Source organism: Ammospiza caudacuta, chromosome Z, assembly GCF_027887145.1.
Source record: "Ammospiza caudacuta isolate bAmmCau1 chromosome Z, bAmmCau1.pri, whole genome shotgun sequence".
NCBI lineage: Eukaryota > Metazoa > Chordata > Aves > Passeriformes > Passerellidae > Ammospiza > Ammospiza caudacuta.
Window position 1 is genome coordinate 21198082 of NC_080632.1, and position 20567 is coordinate 21218648.

General features: G+C 38.6%; 1 protein-coding gene across 2 annotated transcripts in view; it reads right to left on the minus strand.

Annotated features, from left to right (window-relative positions):
- Positions 1-3157: 3157 nt before the first annotated feature.
- TDRD7 (tudor domain containing 7) overlaps positions 3158-20567 on the minus strand; it is a 46651-nt gene continuing 29241 nt past the window's right edge. For both annotated transcript variants that reach the window (XM_058823401.1, XM_058823400.1), the window contains 11 exons: positions 15741-16321; positions 13232-13418; positions 11560-11671; positions 10570-10772; positions 10294-10428; positions 8822-8905; positions 8527-8661; positions 8095-8205; positions 6180-6670; positions 5697-5857; positions 3158-3576 (listed from right to left, as the gene is read on the minus strand). In XM_058823401.1, coding sequence (XP_058679384.1) covers positions 3356-3576; positions 5697-5857; positions 6180-6670; positions 8095-8205; positions 8527-8661; positions 8822-8905; positions 10294-10428; positions 10570-10772; positions 11560-11671; positions 13232-13418; positions 15741-16321 — 2421 coding nt within the window. In that variant the 3' untranslated portion in view covers positions 3158-3355. The remainder of the gene's footprint in view (positions 3577-5696; positions 5858-6179; positions 6671-8094; positions 8206-8526; positions 8662-8821; positions 8906-10293; positions 10429-10569; positions 10773-11559; positions 11672-13231; positions 13419-15740; positions 16322-20567) is intronic.

Here is a 20567-nt window from a genome sequence, read left to right on the forward strand (position 1 = left end):
TTAGAATGACTGGAGTGAACACACTGGGAGATGAAAACAGGTAAACTTAAACTTTGTAAAGTGAACAAAATACAGCTGAGATTGAATAAACAGAAAAGAGGAGGTTTGCAAGTGCTTACTGTTTACAGCCTTGGGTAAGTATGACACCTGCTTTGTTTGTTTTAGTTATCACAGCATCATCTGTTTTCTCTAGCTAATCAAGGATCATTTTTCATTTTTGAAAATTCACAATGATCCACAAGACATGTTTAACAAAGCTGCATTCCCTTTCTCTGGTTGTAAAGTTGTGGGGTGGGGTCCCAAGAACTAGACATTGCAAATCCACATTCCAAGGGATGATCAGCTGGGCTTCTGCACATACATCCTATATGGTTTTGGCATTAATAGTGAAAATGGAGTTCCAGTGAATTCCCTGGCTGTGCCCCTTTCTTCCTGCAACTAAAGCTTTTACATGCCTTGTTTTATCTACACATAAAAATACATTTCAGTGAAAACTTTCTGAAGTGTTCTCCTCCTTAGCCTTCTTCCATCCAGACAAACTGCAAATCTTACTATTTAAACCAGATGTTGTTGCTTTCTAGATGTTGTTGCTTTCATCTGGATTCTCTGTGATTAATCCACATCTTTCCTGGAGGACAGTGCCCAGAACTGCATGGAGGGTTCCAGTGGAAGCCTTTCTAATAGCTGTCAGAATGGAAAGTAACTCCACCACCTCTTGATTTAGACACTGGCTGTGGATGCAGCCCTAGTCAAGTGCCATGCATTCATGAAAGCAGAAAAACCATTCACAACCACCCGCAACACTGACTGCTGAAAAACTGAAGAACCGCGCAGCATTCTGTGTGCATCCGCACCTTCCACAGAGCAGGCATGTCTAGCACCTCCTGGGGACAGCAGGCTAACTAATTATTATGCTATTTCATGGCTTGGAAACTCAGCAATCTCGAACTGTTCAATACTGTGTGTACCCAACATGCTCTGTATGTTCTTGAAAGCAGAGCATGCAATGTGTCAAAGAGCACTAGCAGGTCAATTAGCAAATGTCTGACAGGATCTTACATGGGGTAAGAGAGCAGCACTACAAGCAGGTGTAAAATCATAGTTCTGCACAAGGAGAGAGCAGTAGTACCTGTATTGTAATGGATTAGTAGTGGGGCTGCTGAAGGCAGGGGTGGTACTGTATCCTGGGAATGAAGATGGAGAGACACGTCAGTGCAGCCCCTCTGGATACAGCATATGAACGGAATTCAGAGTGTCATAACTTTGGGTTGGGTGTACGCTCTGTGCATGCACAAAACAATTCACCAGGTGAACAGCGGTGCCTGAGGGTTTGCTGATCAGTTAAGACTGCAGTTTGTTTTACTAACACACAAAGCAGCCTCTGGGAACTCCAGCACTGAGCTGCACAAATGCATGGGACTGTAGGACTGTGTCCATGCTTTGACCTGGGCTTTTTAGCCACCAACAATCAAGGAAAGGGTAAGACATATTTCAGAAGGGGCAGACAAGTTTGGAAATCATCTTCGGTCTCTTGAACATCTGCCAGGATGTGTCCTCTAATACTACAAGTGAAGAGTCACAAAGTGCCTCATCAGTACAGAGGTGCAAATAAACTTCTGACAAAGAGCAGATCCTCAAGCCTTAATGGATACAAATACAGCCCAGGTATTTCTCCTGAAACTAAAATAGTTCCAGCAAAATGTTCTATTGCCATAAAAATGGCTTGTAGCCATTAGACTTCACAACTGGGAAGGTGAGATATGGTCTTACATAGGAAATCTCTCTTCAGGAGCTCAGGGGAGTGCTTCTCATTCTGTTGTCCTACATAATTGAAATTTTCCAACTCAGAACTCATCCTAAACAGAGGGAGATTTGCATTCAAGTTTATCTTACAGTAGCTCATCACCACATGGTTTCCTCTACTTGTATTCTTCACCTTCTCTGCCATGGCAGCTGAATAAGTTGATTAATATGGAAAACTAATTACTATCTTCATTGTTAATACTACCTCTCTGAAGTACACTTAGAAGTGTCAGCCTCAGCACACTTAAACATGGAGAGGACCATGTTAAGTAGCAATTTGCATTAGAGTAGCAGTTTGCTGGTTTGTCACTGCCCTGTAAGGGCTCTGCTATACCCAGCATACATCCAAACAGAGAAACATGCACCAGACTTCCCAGAGGACTCCTTGCTGCTTAGCCCAGAGCTTCTCCAGACCACCACCAGAATTGGACTAAGGAGCGCAAATATAAGTCCTACATGCTGAAACAGCTTGGTTGCTCAGACTATTTGCATGCATTTTCTCTCTCCCACCCTACTATTACACATGCATGGAACCTTTCAGTCTTGTTTCCCTTTCTGTCCAATCTCCTGTACTTCTGCAAACAGCCTTATAGCAGAATTTCTTAGTTTGGCTTGTGTCCTACTAGAAATACTACACAGCTGTGCACAGCAGAAAAAAATCCCATTTCTGGCATTCCTCGTGTAAAGCTTTAATATTGTGTTTAACAATCTCGAGGGACAAGCAAATTTAAATTGAGACAGCAGACTATGAAATATAGTCATGTCTACACCTCCTCTAAATATTTCTAAGACCAAAAATAAAGCAGGTTCTAAAGTAGGCTGAAAATACTGTGTTCCAAGGACTCCAAGCATCCATCTGTGTGCTTACAGGACACTGCTTTCTCCTGTCCCCAGGAAGCAGAAGTCCTCTGAAGAGTCTCAGAAGCATACATGAAATCAAGCTATCAAAAAATGAGGGAGAGGATGCTTTGAATTTAGCAGCTGGTCAAAGAGGTGGGGTGAGGAGGGGAGCAGAGAATTCAGGAAAGTGGTATCACTGCTAAGAACAGCAAACAGAGCAGTAAGTACACAAAGTGAACAGCTGTCTGTGAATGTTCCACCCCACAAATGCAGTATGCCAAACAAGGCACTATTCAAAGCTTACCAAGCTAAGGAAAAAGGAAAAACTCAACAATAACGCACGTCTCTGACAATAAATTCAGAAATATAAAACACTTGTTAAAGGAAGGACTACCCTGTAATGACTGAGTAATAGCTATGAGATAAAAATCCCTCCAAAATTAGGGAATGATCACAAGAACACAATTGAACATTGTTTTATTGATAAATAACTTTTAAAATAATTTAACTCAAATATTCTAGCATTACAATGGTAAACAACGTGAAAATTTTCAGAAAGTCAACTGAAGTCAACAGAATCCAAACTTGTTAAACAGACACAGATTTTTCAATTTTATCCCCATTATGTCTTCAAGGCCATGTAGTAGTTATACTTCTCTTCAAAGCCTGTTACTCATTTTATTGCTAAGCTGCTACATTGCAGAAGTGATGATTAATCACCCTTTGAAAATTCCACAAGACTCTGAGACACAAAATCATGAATCCATGTATCAATATGTGGAAGAGATGTGTCCACAAGAAAAGTCACTATTTTTCGATCCCAAGAGTTAGTGCTGTCATTAACTGCCTGTATCTGCGCCACAAAAGGTTTCTTCTCTACCAGATTCCGAAACACTATTGATGCCTCTTCCGACCACTGCTGGTTTTTCACTCCTAGAACAAACATAAAGCAAAACGGAAGGTCATTTATAGACTAGAACAATCTAAGTTTAAAAGAAGTGGTGTGAGTTTAAATACTTGAGAAAACAGTTTTTAAAGTGCTAATGCATGCAACTTAAATCTAGGAAAAAAACCCACAAGCTCACTCATCTCCCACACCAACAAGCTTAATTATTACATTTATTTTTTCTTGAAGTTTAAAGATAATGATGTGTTTGCAGAAGTGAAAGGCAGATGCACTGACTCACTGAGGAATTCAGAGAATATTAGCTGCCTTGCATGACCAGGGCTTATCAGGAGCCATGACAAAAAGGAAACTAAAGATCCTTTCAAAACAAACTCCCTTTATTTTCAGCCTGAGGGTGCTGACATTACTTGTCCCATTGGCCTTGCTTTAGATTTTCTTCATCTCAAAGCAGCATCAGTTACTAAAACACCTGCCAAACCTTCAAGTCCCAAACAAGACACATAGGGGGCAGAAACAAAGAGAAATTATGCCTAAATGCCTCACAATTGTTCTTACTTTTTTCAGAGTGGTATCCCACAAAGTCAAGTCTGCTGGATCCTAAACAGTTTTTTGAATATGGCTGCAATCCACCTAGAAATAAGCAGCTCCTGCAGACTTGGGATTCAGTTGCCCAGACCACTGCTGGTGTACGGCATCTAGACACACGGGCTCAAATATCATGGTGGAATACCCAAGAGCCACTTGATGGATAACACAAGCAGAACAGCAAAATGACAATACTTTGCTTTTATTATTAGCAGCAGCTTGCCACTGACAGGACAGCACAGGAACACAGCTGCCTGCAGATTGCAAAAGGAATTAAAAGTCAATAGTTAATCAACACTTAAGGAAGAGTAACTAATGCTATGAAAGCTTTATGCAAATTGAAAAGCAAATGAGACTTTACAAGGAAACAGATTAGTGACTAAGAGGCATAAGACACAAAAGCAGAGAGAAAAAAGTGGAGGAATAGCAGGACAATAGTTACTGATCTTCCAGGCTCAGCTGGCCTTCTTTGACAATATGAAGAATCTCAGAGGCAATTTAGCTAGTTACTTGGGAGACTTGCAAAAGTGAATGACTTGCAGGCTTGCTGGGCTGGATCCTCCAGAAGACAGACCCAGCTAGAAATCAGCCACATCACAGCACTGCACACCGAGGACCCCAGCCTGTCGGTAGCACATCCACCACACATCACTAGTTTAAAACAACCCCCAAGATCACACTGAGGCTATGCAGGAAAGCAAATCCACAGAAGGCACAGGACACTAACTCTGTCACCTGTCACTTCCAACAAGCATATTCTGTGACTGAAATCTAGAGCAGTGCTGACCAAACAGCATCAGCAAGCAGCATGACTAAGATGAGACGTATACATCCCAAGACAACAGAGAACTGAAGGAAAAATTTTGAAATGAAAGGAAAGTCAGCAAGGAGAGATCAATTTTTATTTTTAAAATTCCCTCAGATGCATGTACACTCTCTATGTGCCATATTCTCAAGGAAATTTTTGTATGTAAGCTTATTGAAAGCTCTGTCCCCTCATGGAGATCTTTGCTTGTTTGAGAAAATCAATATATTTCAGGCAAATCTGGATTCCAAGTCAGCACTAGAATTACAATAGGGTCAAGATATATATATAAAAAATCCTCTAGAAATTCAACATCTAGGTTCCTAACTTTATGTAAACTATGATAATCAGAACATTAGGTTCTTACCAACAGTCACATCATAACTTTCACACTTGGTAATTGGCTGTGTTAAAGGATCAAAAAAACATTAAGTTTTTATTTCCCCATGTCTTTTGCATAGTAGATATCACACGCATCAAATTATAAATTTTATGACCATGAAAAGTAGCTGCTGGGAAAGTTTAAAGAGTCTCCATTCTCAAAGATGGTATCTTAAAGTGCTGCATTAAATTAAACAAACAAAAATAATTAAACAGTCATCACTGCCTATGCCAAGAAAAAAAGCAGGACATAAACATGTAGAAAAAACTCAATTACATAACCTTTGACTTTTTTCCATTTAACATTTCTGTTCACCTCATATGCCCACTGATGTAAGACTTTAACGAAAACAATTGCAAATGCTTGATACCTACCTGCAAGCTGAGCCGTGATAGCTTGGAAAGGTAGTCTTCTGAACGTATCCAGGAGTGGCTGTACTTTCCCTACACTGACAAACTCATGTTTGCCGTAGTCCAGCTCATACACTGACAAAAACCCATTTCTAAGAATCCCTTTTATTATGACCCTGTACCACCTAAAAGGGGGAAGAACAAGAACAGACCATTTGAATTCATATTCACAAAGCACCAGAAAAACAATGCACAACCAAAAAATCTTGACCAACATGCCTCAGACTTCCCAAACCTGGATTTAGCTGAATAATACCAACTATCCCAGCTACAATCTGGAAGCATGATGAGACTGCAATTTCATTAGAGTAAATGAGATAATCTCTCAGATATCATTGGACATCTGCTATGTTGTTAACAATGCAGACTAAGCAAAGCTAGGCTTGCCTAGCTTAGCAGAGTTAAGCTTGCTTTCAAAGATTTCAAGTAATTTAAGTATCTACTTACTCATCTCCAATTTTAGCTGCATACAGCTTATTTTTTTCAATGGTCACAGGTTTCTCTTCTGCCCTGCTGTAGTATAAGATCATTTCTTCCATTAGGGCATACAGGTTGTTTAGCTCATTCCACGGCTGGACAACGAAATGACCGGGATGGCAGGCCACCGAGACGTAGATATCCATGAGGTCACCAGGCTTTGGCAAGGGTAGAGGGGGCGGCATCTCCATGCTGGACACTGCACTGCCGGGCTCTCTGCCTGAATCAGGGAAACTCTTCTCCAGCTTCCCACTAGGTAACTGTAGAGCTGGAACAGCATCACCTACAGCTTTTGTGAAGCCAGTCCCACTGGGAGCCACACTCAAGAAAACATCTTTTTGATGCTTCCACAAGTCTGCATTTTTGATCTGCCTATTGATGCTACGATCCATGTCTGGGAAATTTCCTGGAGCAAACAAGTAGATGTGTGCAATTCCTTTTGAAGCATCCTGTTTAATCACCTTGGAACACAAAATGCCGTTTAACAACCAGTTAGTAACTATTAAAGGCACATCTAATTTTGTACAGAACTTTTGTAAAGCAGCAACAGTTCATTGCACTTACATACAGAAACAGTTTCAGTGTTCTCCCAAAGATATGAAAGAAGTTGGGGCTAATAAGCTGTTCACAGCAGATGAAAAGACAAAAACACATGCAGCAGTTCCACTAACTTAAAGCAAACACAAAACTTGAATTTTGTTCCACCCAACAGGTTCAATCACAGTACTGTGTGTAGAATTCTTGCTTCCAGAAGAACAGTAGCCAGTGTCCACACAGATCTAAACAACTTATTAAATAATAACACCTAATCCTTTAAGCTATCCTCCAGTCATTATGGGAAATGAGGCCCGCTAAATTAGATGGAAAAAAAAAGAAAAAAAATCTTCTTGGTTTCTCTCGCATGTAATTTTCAAGCACTGACATAAAAATACTTCCTATTTACCATCAGATATGCTAACATTATTAATAGTAAAGCACTTAAATTTTAACTTGACAAAGTACGCAACATTCTTTTAAAGATGCTTCTGCTAATGTTCCTAGCCAGGAACAAAAACTTTCTGCAATTAAAGCATGAATCTGCTCTCTATTATTTAACACAGCAAAAATGAGCACCAAATTCAAGCTCTTTTGGAAGAGGATGTCTAGAAAAGTCAGGTGCAACAGGTGTGTATCTCAGAGCAGAGGTCTAGACTAAAGCAAGCAAGAAGGTTATGAAAAGCTATAAAACACTTTTTCAAAGTGTCTGACAGCAGCTGGAATCAAAAGGTTAAGAAGAAATTATCTTTGTTTAGTCTGTAGTTATAATAGATTTAATTTATAAGGGTATTTTCAGTAAGTTAAACTAAGTGAAAATTGCAAATGCAAACAATATTATATCAAAGATAAGAGAAATTCTAACTATATAAAGCATATACTAAAAGTCAATTAGAAAAAGCAAATAAAAAGTAAAACTGCTTTCAAAAAGACTAGAAGGAGAAAAAGTTTTGCTCACAAGAGGCATAAAAGTAATTCAAGATTAACTGAGAAGTTGTGTATTTCTATGTGCTGAAACATGAAAACTACGTTTCTTTCTTATCAGTGGCAAAATAACTCTAGCTGCATATTTGGACTTGGACAGCAAAACTAACAACTGCTGTGAAAATTGCTAAATTCACAGCAGAGGGGAAAGGACAAGATTCTAACAGGCCTAAGCAAGTAAATTTTATAACAAATTTACTAAGAAAAGAATTTGTATAGAATTTATGTCCTTCAGCTGGATACAAACTTCTACACTTCTGTAACAAAAAACAATTTGATGGGCTGTTAAGCTTTTGAAGTTGTTCTTTCAATGCTCTTTCCTAATGCCTATGTGAGTTCAGGTCTCATAGGCATTTTGACTACTTACCTTCATGCTAAATTCAGGACAATTTATTACAGCATCTCTCAGCCACAGTACAGCATCTGGAGTCCACATGCCAGTGTTAGGAGGCAGATCTGCCAGACAGCACTTCAAAGCCTAACAACAGAATTGAGTGTACAAGGTATAATTTAGTAATATGAAAGCTGGTCCAATTCAGAGAATCATGCTGACAGAGTCAATCATGCGTGACAAACAGAAAGAGCAAAACGCAAAGCCAGTACCATGACACATACACAACACCCACCAACTCACAGGGCTACACTGCAATTTATTTCAGGTGAAGATGCACAATACAATACATTGCAATGTTGAATGCTGTGAAACAAAACAGAATTTCCGTACATAAACCTTGAAGTAGCAGTACTACTAACACTGCCAAGAGATTGAATACAGGTTAACTTTAACATATCTTCATACCTGAGGAGGTATTGCAATTACTTCTCTCAGGAATTGTGGTGGGATTTCTTTGAGCTCTGATACTTTTACAGTTGCAACTGTTCCACTATCCATAAATTGCACATCAAGTGCCCGTCTAGTGTGAATAATTTTTACCTGAAAGAAGAAAGCAAGAGCACAATTTTGAGGTTAAGAAACCAACAGTGACACACACATAATAGAATATTTCATGGAAACTAAACATTCAGTGAGTTGAACAAAAAGAAGATACATTTCTATGTGGGCAAATTCTAGCTGCTTTTTGAATACTTCTTACCTCTACACGTGCCAATTTTCCTTTGGAAGGAAACAAGCAGATTTTGCCACAGAAAGGTAGCAATACATTGAACTCAGATGTCTGCTGCAAATACAAAAACAGGAGTCAAAAAGCACAGAGCTGTTACTATCTGGCACTCAACCATTTCAAAAGCAACACATGGCATAAACAGTACTGAGAAGCAAAAGCTCTGTTTCAAACAAAAAGTACCTTTCTGGCTTTAGAAACACTTCTTATCACATTGCTTTAAGCTTCCCCACTTGGTAGACCTTTTCATCCCAAACTCTGTATCTTACAGGGAAATTGGGAGAACATGAAGTGACAGGGTAAAAAGCCACATTTGGAAACAGACTAGGAAATCATCAACAATTACTTGACTTGAAAAGTGAGAGCAGTTAAGAGCTATGAGAGACAAGCTCAAGTGAAGAAGCTCCTAGCTTATATTCTAGAACATACAATTTCTTGAGACATATAACAAACCAAATTTACTGCTAACTCAAATGGAAGTCTCATAGGGGTGACAGGCACCATGATAATCCTAAATAACAAAACAAAAAAACAGCTACACTATAAAAAAGTAGGGAAACTACTTTTGAAGAACAATCAACATCTTACTAGGTTTAAATTCTTGGGCAAAATGAGTTAAAACACTCCAGATAAGTTGCAAAGCCTGGTATTAAAAGAAGCTGAAGAACAATCTCTTTCTCTGATAGCAGCAAGAAAATAACAACCACTCTCTCCCAAGAACACCAACTCTTGAAACACCGATATGGCTGCCTTCCTTAGTGACTTTGTGTTGCTAAATATTTTAGCAACTTTTAGCAACTTGTGCTGCTAAACTTTAGCAACTTTAGCAAAATATTTCTACACTTTCTTTCAGTGTTTAGCTTGCTTGAAACTGAATCCTGATAAATGAAATGCGTTCAGTATAAAATAGTACCAGGTGGTTGCGACAACAGGTCTAAAGCTTAACTTCTACACCTCAAACACTTTGACAGCATAGTTTCACAAGCAGCAGTTCAAACAGGATCTGCTTTGTATGATTTGATTTTGTCAGGCTCAGCAGAACTACAAAATTGATTATCCTAATTCTTACAAATTAGATCCTCGTAAGATTTTTTTCTCTTTGACCTAAATTCCCTTGAGACTAGTAAGGATGCTGCACGAATCTGTAAACATGGTGGAACATCTTTGCCATGGTGACTTCGCCATCACGTGCCTATTTTAAAGCAACTTAAGACTTTTCAAAAAGTCCCCTATACATCACTTTGACGTTGAAAAGAAAGCATCAAAAGACACTTTTCACACTGAAAGGTGCACCCTAGAAAACCCCAAACTAGAAAGAGAACTTTTAGCCTTTTTGACTAGTCTATGGCTACCACAGAAACTTGAACTTATGTGCAAGGAAAATTATTGGTACTCTCTAAAGAAATGCTGCATGACTTTACCACTTCCCTTACTGTGGAACTTACCTTGTAAATAAAGTAGTCTTCTAGTTTCTGCAATATTTCAGAAAGTCTAGACAAGCCTTTCGATGGTACTTGACAATACAGGCTCCCATCAGAGGAAACACTGGTTACTATGACATTGGTATATAGTGTATCTGCCTGCAACAGTAAGAGTGTGACAAGAAAGGGAAAAAAAAAACCCACAAAATTTAGCAAATTTCTGACTACTGTTTTTTGTCCATATAAGACCTCAACAGTCAATGATTTTTAATAATTAAGGAGGAAACAGGACAATGGTACCTGTAGGTGCAGTTCAAGGGACTTGTCATACAATGCCTTCAGACAAGTAGCATTGATGTTGATATCATCTTCTCCAGAAGTGTCATAGAGAACAAGAAGAGGAGTATCACTCTTTTCCAGTATTTCCACAGCAAATATCTTGAAACATGTCTGTGATTCCACAGCCTTTACTAGGACAGGATCATCACAGAAGGCTTCCAGTCCTGCAAGACACACCAGACCTTTTTGTTTACCAAAGTTTTACAGCACCCTTCCCACTTGCAATCTACTTAATTTCTAGCTTTTTATCAAAGAAAGCCACCTTTGGGGGCAGAATAGAAAAGAAAAAGACTCTTTTCAGAAAGAGTTAGGCAAATGTGTAGAAAAAAATGGAAAACATGTCAAGTATTAAAAAATCAACCAACCAAAAATAAGACAAGCTCATTCACAGCAATTTCACATATTTAAACTTTAATATTTTAAAAAAGTTAGAAAGGCCTACTAGTTTTAGAAAGGTAAATAAACTTACCTTTCTAATAGCACTAGGATCACTTCAGAATAATTAAACAGGCTAATATTTAGAAATATTGCCTAATTTGGCCACAACTCCATTTATGGAAAGAAATGTGCTAGTGCACATTGGTTGAGACAACACGTTTCCTTTACTTCAAATGTTTCCTTTTATTTCTTTAGCCTCATGTATATTAAAGGGATAAAGACATCCATGTTAAGTGCAGAAACAATTAGGCTCCATTACAGAGGTACAGGATAAAATCATCTTCTAATATCAAGGATTCTCTGTAAAATTCTTCTTCACATCCTTTCTTCCTTTCTTTTCCCTCTTTCCATGCATACCCATGTCTGCTTAGACTAGCTGAGCTGAACAAAATCTATCAAACACATATAGAACTATTACAAAAAAGGATCAGAACTCCCAGACTCACAGAGGCTTCAATACATAAGCTGTGCCAACAGTAAGCATGTGTGCAGTCAGCACTGATTTTCTCTTACCTGCCAGTTTACATTTTGCAGCTTGAAAAGGAAGTGATCTGAATTGTTTCTGTAGTCTGCACACACTGTTGCTTTCAACAAATTCACTGAAGCCATGATCAACATAGTATACCTGAGAAGGGAAAAGGGAATTAAAAGCACAAGATCATGAGTATAATTGTAAGTACGTTTCCTTGAGTCTAGGGAGACTGTATTTGCTCGCCACATTCTCTAATGCAACCACAGACAAATTACTTTTTGCCAGTTTAGTACCGTTAATTTCATGTTTTCAGGGAAAGCCTCCTTCTCAAGATGTGTATAATAACATCCTCTGCAACTGTTCTGCAGAATCTGAACTTCAAACAGGAACTTTGCTGCAAGAATTCAGCATATACTATCTCAAACTATGTGAAGAAAGGTAATGAAGCCACAATTTTTACTCACACACTTTTGAAAGTGTTCAAAAGTCAAATACTACTTAAGGTGCCATTTCAAGTTTTGCCTACTGTTTTTACAGCATTAAGAGAATAATTTTGATTTAAACTTGTTGTTACTTTGATACAAATACCACAGTCAATGCAGGAAACTAGAACGGAAACTACTACTGGCAGCAAATAACTGGAGCTCAAGTTACAGAAGGAAGGCTTTGATGGGACTTCCTAGGACTTTTTTCTGAAACTCTATCTTGCAAAATATTTCCAAAGCAAATATTAAAAAGGAGGTCTAAACACTGTGACAAAGGAAAATCAGCAAAAGCTGCAATAAAGCAGCAGCCTTCTCTGGACTGATAGCTCTGACTAGGGAGAAATTAGAAACAAGCATGCCGCTAATTTTCTTGCCACTTCTCTAAACCCAACAAGACCTCTCTTTCAGAAGACCAAGTTTTGACATCCAACTCCAATTCACAGCTGAAGGGTTTCATACTAACTTTCAGAAAAAACTCAGTTCTAATACATGTGTTATTTCAGTATTTATAAAATGGTTCAACTTTAAAAGTATGTTAAGCAGGGCTGGGAAAAGAAACAAAAACGTTAAAGATGTATCATTAATACTGATTAGACAAGAAATAACTGAGCAGTATTAAACTTTTTTTTATCCTTCTAATATACGTTCTAACTTCACGGCAGATGGCAAGAAAAGTCTGTTCAGCACAGGAAAATTTTTTAACAGATGAGTTAAATAATGTGAATGGAGTTTAACTAAAATACATAAGACATAACTCCCAAAACACCAGATTTTCCTGGAAGGGGAAAGTATACTCTGTTTTTGGTTTGTTTTTTTTTTTTTTTGGTATTTAGTGCATATTAGAGATATTTCAGTACAAGACTTCAAGCAAGATCTAGGAGCAAATGAATGTTGTCTTTCCCTTCCTCTTCCTATGTTTCTCTCAAACCATTCCTCTTACCAAGGTACATTTTCAGTACCAAAGTGCTATAGGGCCTAGTTCCTTTTAAAACCAAAAACAAAACTCCCAAAGTCAAACTATTCATGGAGAAAAACCTGAAAGACCATTTAATTTTGTCAATCATATAACTTCTACAAGGTCTTAATTTCTCATATACCTGAAAATAGAAGCACTTCGGGGCAAGAAAAGAAAGAGTACTAATGCAGCATATTTAAGACTTGACTGTGTATCTAAAAAACAAGCTTCTCTCAATTCTTTCACCAAGTGCCAGAGGAGGTAATTACTTGCCTTTACTCTGTTGTCCTCCAGAGAAATTATCCGTGCACGCAACCAGGCATCTTCTTCAGCATGTACTGCAACAAGCTGCCCAACACTCAGAGACTGAGCTGATGACACTGTACTGGTCTGATTGTAGTACGCTTTCATTTCATCTTCCATTTGTTCCTGGGCAGAAGAATACTCTTTGCCCACATACCTACAATATTTTATAAAAAAAACCCCCAAAAACAAAACAAAACAAAACAAACAAAAAAAAAAAAAAAAAAAAAACAAAAACAAACAAAAAAAAAAAAAAAAAAAAACCCCAAAAAACAAAATAAAACAAAAAAAAACCAACAAGAGTTGGGATGCAACTTCAAAAAAGCTGAATAAAAACACAAGAACATTTACATGTGTATATGAATAAATTATATACATTTTCTAAGACATTCATGTCCAAACTCTTAGCTTTTTAGGACAAAAAAGTTACCCCGTCACTAACAAACACCATCTCAATCTGGTTTTCACTACATTTGATCTAAACTAAAGCATCTAAAGTGTCTTTAAAAATTAGCTGTTAAACCAAGTGCTGTTTTCTCTCATACAACAGTTTTATCTCGGTATTTGGCTGCTGACTGAATGTTCATATTAATGCTGTTTGTGCTACACAGGTCTTCTTAAATCAAGTATATAAACTTTCTGGAAAATCTAAATGGGAAGTTCTGAATGCTTCAGAAACAAATCAGATTAGAGCAGACAAAAGGAAAACCTACCCACAAATTTGTATTACTAGCTACTGTTTCAGCTTGTTCATAGAGATCATGATTCTACTAAATTCTATCAGATAATTTAGATTATATGCAGACAGTGTAATGCAACATGGTATCATAACTCTGTTACAAACATTATGTTAAATCTGACCACATTCCAGGGAACTCTGATTTTCCTAGAAACAGCCTTTTTGTTTCTGTGCAAGCATTCATCTACTTCATAATGGAGATAAAGAGGGATGACAGTAACGCATGCGTGACTCAAAAGTTTCTTGAACATTTGTTTCATAAAGACACCTAACAGACAGTCAGAGTAACTCAACTGAAAGCAGAAGAATCTTTTAGAATTTCCTGCTTCACTCCCTATTTTATTAATTATTTCTTGTAAGAGTTCAACTGCAGTACCTAGTGTATCATCTCTTCCTTCAAACACCCTGCTGTGAATGTCTAGCAAATATCTAGGAGTGTTTCTATCTATCTCTCTATCATTACTACATTACAATTCTTTGAGAATTGATCCATGTCTCAAAACAGAAACAGCATCAAAACCAGCACCTTTCAGCATTGCCTTCATTTGTACTGCAAGTGAAAGGTTTCAGACAAAAAGCTTAGCCACATACCAAGAAAGTAAAGAGATATTGCTCCATCCCTGAGATTGAGTTAGGAATCTTGATTTTATTGATCCTACAAAAATCAACATCAACCAACACCAGCCACATAGTTCTTGTGTAGGTCAGCAGAGAGGCTGGTAGGACATGTGAGAAAAGAAGAGCCCATGTGCTGTTTCCTCTCTATATGTCTACATGAACATTTTCTTGTCATGGCAAAAGACCCTAATCCCTTCAGAGCTAGTTTCATCATATCAGGATAAATGGCCCTGCCCATGAAGTACATGGATAACCCTGAGTAGTAATTTTTGTAACTAGGACCAAGAAAACACTAATTATCATCATGTACCTACACAGAGCTGACAAAATGAGAAACTTCAATACTGTCCAAGAAACATGGCTCAAATTTGGGAACAGCTGCTTTGTAGAGAAATTTTTACATAACCATCCTCAGCTCAATGTCATATGGTATTTTAATCCACAGTACTCAAAGTATTAATCTGAAATACTTAGGGGAAACATCTTTAAAACAACAGACTAGAAAGCTAAGAACCATTACTCCACATGGACAGTAAGTTAAAAATGATGCCAGAACTAAAAGGTGCACAGAAACGTTTTGTAGAGTTAAGTCACATGTGCACAGCAGGCTGTTAGTAACAGATGTAATGTAACAATCCACCTCTTACACTGCCCCTTAGACCAGGCTGATTAGGAACCAAATCAAGAAACACTAGTAGTTTTTTGCTGGATGAATGCTCATCTTTCCATAAGTAGAATCTGAGTGCACTCAAGTCATGCCTAGTTAGTGTAAGGTATGGAAGCAAAAAGTATTTTAATAAGCACAATAATAACATCAGAATACTATTTTGTGTTATAGTGGGATTATTTTATAAAATCTTCCAATTGCAAGTCAAATCTGCCTTGATTCTCAGACACGTTAAAGCTAATGATAAAAGTGATTGATTCAGGACAGAAAAAGTTTCAGAAAATTTCCATTTAAACACACAAACAAAAGGATTTAAAGTTTTCATTAGCAAAATAAGTAAATAATAAAATCCTGAAACCTCCTGTTCATCTATTTTTTTTCTGGCAACCTGCACAATATGAACATGTGGATTTATAAATAAAGCAAAAAAGGAAGATTCCAAAATATAAACTTGCCTAATTAGGACCTCATTAGTGTTTTTCAATTCTAACACCATGATGGACACAGATCCTTCTGATGGAATAATTAGAGAAGGAACAGTTATGTTTTCTAGGTACTGGTCCTTGGATTCTTCATACTGCTGTTCAGCTGTGGCCTTCACACTATCATGCCTCTTGACTTTCTCAGTGACATTCAGATTTTCATCAATGCATTTCTGGGGTTTAGCATAGAGGATCGCCTTTCTGGGGACTTCAGATACGTAGTCCACAACACATACATCTGCCAGCAACTCTAGATTATTTAGAATGTCTTCTGGGAATTTTACTTGGTAAGTGTCTTGGTACACTTTGGGAAGTGCATGAGCCCAAAGACCATTGGAATACTTCAGCAAGATGCCAACAACTTTTGCTTTGAAGTCGCTACTGAGTGATGCAGGTGTGGTCTCCATATTTGGCTTTAACAAAGGGTCTGCTTTTGGTGAAGTAACATTCTGAGATGCCTTTTCTTGCTCAGCATCGCTTTTTGCTGCTGGTGGTATTTTCTTAGCAGGATAAACAAATCCATCTATTGGATCACCTCTGTGTATTTTCTCCACCTTGGAAAACAACAAAGAGAATCAATAATCAATTGCATTTGTAATACTAAATTGTTTTGTCAACTACACTTTTATAATATGCATTTTATACAGACTTTGAAGTGAACATCCACAGGGAGCTAAGCTTGAGGCAGTTACTACAGGTTAGCATTTCCTGTAATGTTTCGTCCTCTGTTTTGAAGGCTTCCAAACACATATGAGTACATCAGTAGTAGGCAAACATCTATCTATGCAATACAACTGGGACTTGCTTCCAAAGTCTCTCTTTCCTCCTAGCAGGACCACGAGATGGTGACACCCTTCACAAATTTACATCTTTTCCATGTGAACCTTCCCCACAGGCAAGCAGATCATAAGCAAAAGTATCTCTCAGTTTTCTGAGGGAAAGAAGATTTGACTCTATACTTCAGAAACAAGAGGACACTTGCCAGGCAGTGCTGTCAGGCAGGCTATCTGCTGTCATGCTCAGAGAATTAGTTTTCTTTACAAAAGTTCTGAAATCAAGGAAGAAATTTCTGCTTTGTAATAAATTTCATAACAAAATTGATTAGACCCTTTTAAATCATGGCCCCAGCTTCCTTCACAACCAGGTATTTTGCCAGTCCCTACATATCCACCCTTTGCTATAAGTTTATCACAGAGTCACAACATTGAAAGTACTGTTTGAGAACCGTAGCCACAAACTCACAATAAAATTCTGCTTCCTAAAGCTTTGCAGTTTCACAGTTTCAACCTAGATTGATCTAACCATACCTTAGCAGGAGTCTATGTAAAATTGAGATAACAAAAGGTCTTAGTGTTTTCGCATTGGTCCCAAAGCAAAAAAAACCAAAGAAAATTACAAAACAAGGTTTATGTAGCTCCACTTTGGAGTTCCTTTGTCAGAGGAAACAACTCTAATCAAAGTAATTTTCAAAAGCACAGGAAACAACTCTAATCAAAGTAATTTTCAAAAGCACATCAATGAAAAAACATGGAGCAGCTGAATTACTTGCTACTACTTAGGGGTAGCATTCACCTCCACCCTATTTTTGTCCACACCCATCAGAACTTTATAAACCTTGCCCAACTAATTATTCGCAGCTCTGTCCTAGCAACATACAATCAAAGCATAATGAACAAAACTCCAGGTATTTTCTTACAGAAAAAGAATAACACATATCACTCATTATCAAGACAACATTAGCAAGAAACAAATACTGAGTTACAATTATTACTGAAAAATAACCAAATGGCCTTTGCTGTGTCTAGAATAATGTATTTTGTCACATGTATATCACATCACACTTAGCCCAAATTACCACATGGTCTGAATTAAGAGTCAGGAAATGAACTATATAAGTGCATTTCTCTACACTTGCTCTGCATTACACTGTCTAGGCTGGCACCAAAACAATCTGTGAAAAGGTTATTGGGAAGAGGCCTTAGTCAACTTCCATGAACACTAGCATGACACAAAGAAAATAATTTTCATAGATATAAAAAAAAGATTAACCATGTTAGAGAACTCTCACATGTTCTTGGTAGCATCCCTAAATTATTCTCTATCAGTGAAAAACCAAAATATAAATATTTTCTGCAAGAATAAGACATAAGAAAGCAAAGTTCTTGGGCATCCCTGCTAGTCAGCTTAATATAAGAGACAATAAACATGTCTGGCAGTAAAACCTAGAAGGACCGAGATGCCTTCCATGATTCCTGACAGAGAGCACCTATATTTGTACCCTCTGATATGAGGAATCTTACAGTGCCCCTTGCACCACAGGAGAAGAAAGGAGTTCAGTTAAAAATAGCACCAAACAAAAAACTTATCAAAGCCTTGCAAAGGCTTTGATACATGGTCAGGAGACCTAAGTATATCAAGTCACACAGACAAAAAAATCAGAGCATGCCATTTTGACAGATAATCATATCCTAGATGGAGAGGAATTGATAAGGATGTCCCCATGTGTTCAAGGACAAGGCTGAGGAATTCATTTACATGACCAGCCAAGGAAAACCTTTAGATCCAGAAAATACTTAATTATCAAGACAACAATTTGTTTGAGAATGCTGTGTTGGACTATATGGCAGTTCATCCTGGAAGAAGCTGGATGCAAAGGTCTACCTTTATGTATTCCTTCTCTTGGCTAGTGCTCTTTAAATAGAGCTGCAACACAGCTGAATAAATTTTTGCTGACAGGACTATAAACCCTTACACAGTAGACCAGCAGCAGACTGAGGAGAGAAGATCCTCAGAGATCTTTAAGCCTCTTAAATCCAATAATAGCTCTGGGGTTTTCTAGACACTGAAGTTCAGTTTTGAAGAGGCTGTATATCCTAACTGCGCAAACCATTTAGAGACAGCAAAATGCTATTTTCAGTAAATTGTTTCAGATTATTTCAGTATAAATAAGCACAGGCTGACATCACTAGAATCACAGAATCATAGAATATTCTGAGTCAGAAGAAATCCACAAGAATCACTGAGTCCAAATCCTGGCCCTGCACAGGACATCTCCAGGAATCACATCACCTTCAAGGCCACAAAAACTTCTCATAACAAGCAAATGGCTCCACTTGTGAGCAGCACTTCAAAACAGACACCCTTTCTTACGCACAAATGTCTCAACCAATTTCCTGTTGAGCTTACAGATTTACCTTCAAGGTACTCCCCATTAGTATGGCTGACACCCCAGCTCTGCAAGCACATTATTATACTGGGAGGTACTGAGAAACACCTGAAAGCCAACGTAGTCATTTGTCACAGCCAGCACAGGTTCATAAGGATAAACTCCTGCTCGTCAAACTTAATTTCATTTTATGACAAGACAGATAACCCATCTAGCTGATCCAGTGGATATAACCTTTTCGGTTCCAGAAAAGCTTTCCATACTGGTTCTCAGAGTGTCCTTCTGGACAAAACATCCAGCACACACCGGGGTGAACACATCACATGATGGGTGAGCAACTGGCTCATGGGTCAGTCAATGGGGTGACATCAGACTGGTGACCTGTCACTGGTGGGGTTCCACAGGGCTCCAGCCTCAGCTCTGTGCTCTTCAACAGCTTCACAAATGACCTGGATACTTAGTAACCCTGGGAAGGAGTACTAAGCAAGTTCACAGAAGATAAAAACTGGGAGGAGCTGTTGACTCCCTCACAGGCAGGAAGGCCTTGCAGACTGACCTTGATCAATTAGAGGGCTGGGCAACCACCAACAGTATGAAGTTCAACAAGGGGAAGTGCTGGATTGTGCACTTGGGGCAGCACTGGATGTGTGTATAGACTGGGAAGCAAGAGACTGGAGCGCAGCTCCATGGAATGGGAGCTGGGGGTCCTGGTTCATGTCAAGCTGAACTTGAGCCAGCAGTGCCTGGCAGCCAGGAGAGCCACCCGTGTGCTGGGGTGCATCAGGCACAGCATCACAGCCAGGCAAGGGAGGGGATTGTCCTGCTCTGCTCTGCTCTGGGACAGCCTCACCTCCAGTGCTGGGGGCAGTTCTGGGTGACACAATGGAAAAAAGGCATTGAGGTGTTAGAGAGTACCCTAACAAGGACAATGATGGTAGAAAAGGCCTCAGGTGAAGGCCATATGAGGAGTGGCTGAGGTAATTTGGTCTGTTCATCCTGGAGAAGAAGAAACTGAGTTGCAGTTACAACTTCCTTGAAGGAAGGGGAAGAGGAGCAGCAGGCACTTATCTCTTCACTCTGGTGACAGTCACAGGACCAGAGGGAATGGTCTGAAGTTGTGTCAGGGGAGGTTTAGGCTGGATATCAGGAAAAATCTTTTTCAGCCAGAGGATGGTTTGACCACTAGAACAGGCTCCCCAGGGAAGTGCTCAGAGCACTATCCCTGACAGAGCTCAAAAAGCACTTAGACAACACTCTCAGGCACATGGTGTGATTCTTGGGGATGCCTTGTACTGGGCTAAGACTTGTATTTAATGATCCTTGTGGGTCCCTTACAATTCAGAATATTCTGTGATTCTGTGACCTTGCCCCTTATCATCTCTCCATTACACAGCACAAAACAGAGGCAACAGCTGGCAGAATGAATTATCAGGGCAACAGAGAGTGAAGCCTTTCTACACAGGAGAATAATATTTTTTTCCTGGGCTTGAATAACAGAGGCAGCTCTTAAAAACTGAAATCTGAAGACTCGAATAATAAAACTTCAAATAAAAAATTCTCCCAAGATAAATACTGACACTGCAACTGAATGAAATGCAAAAGAGCACGTCCCCTTGTTTTGACATACTTATAGC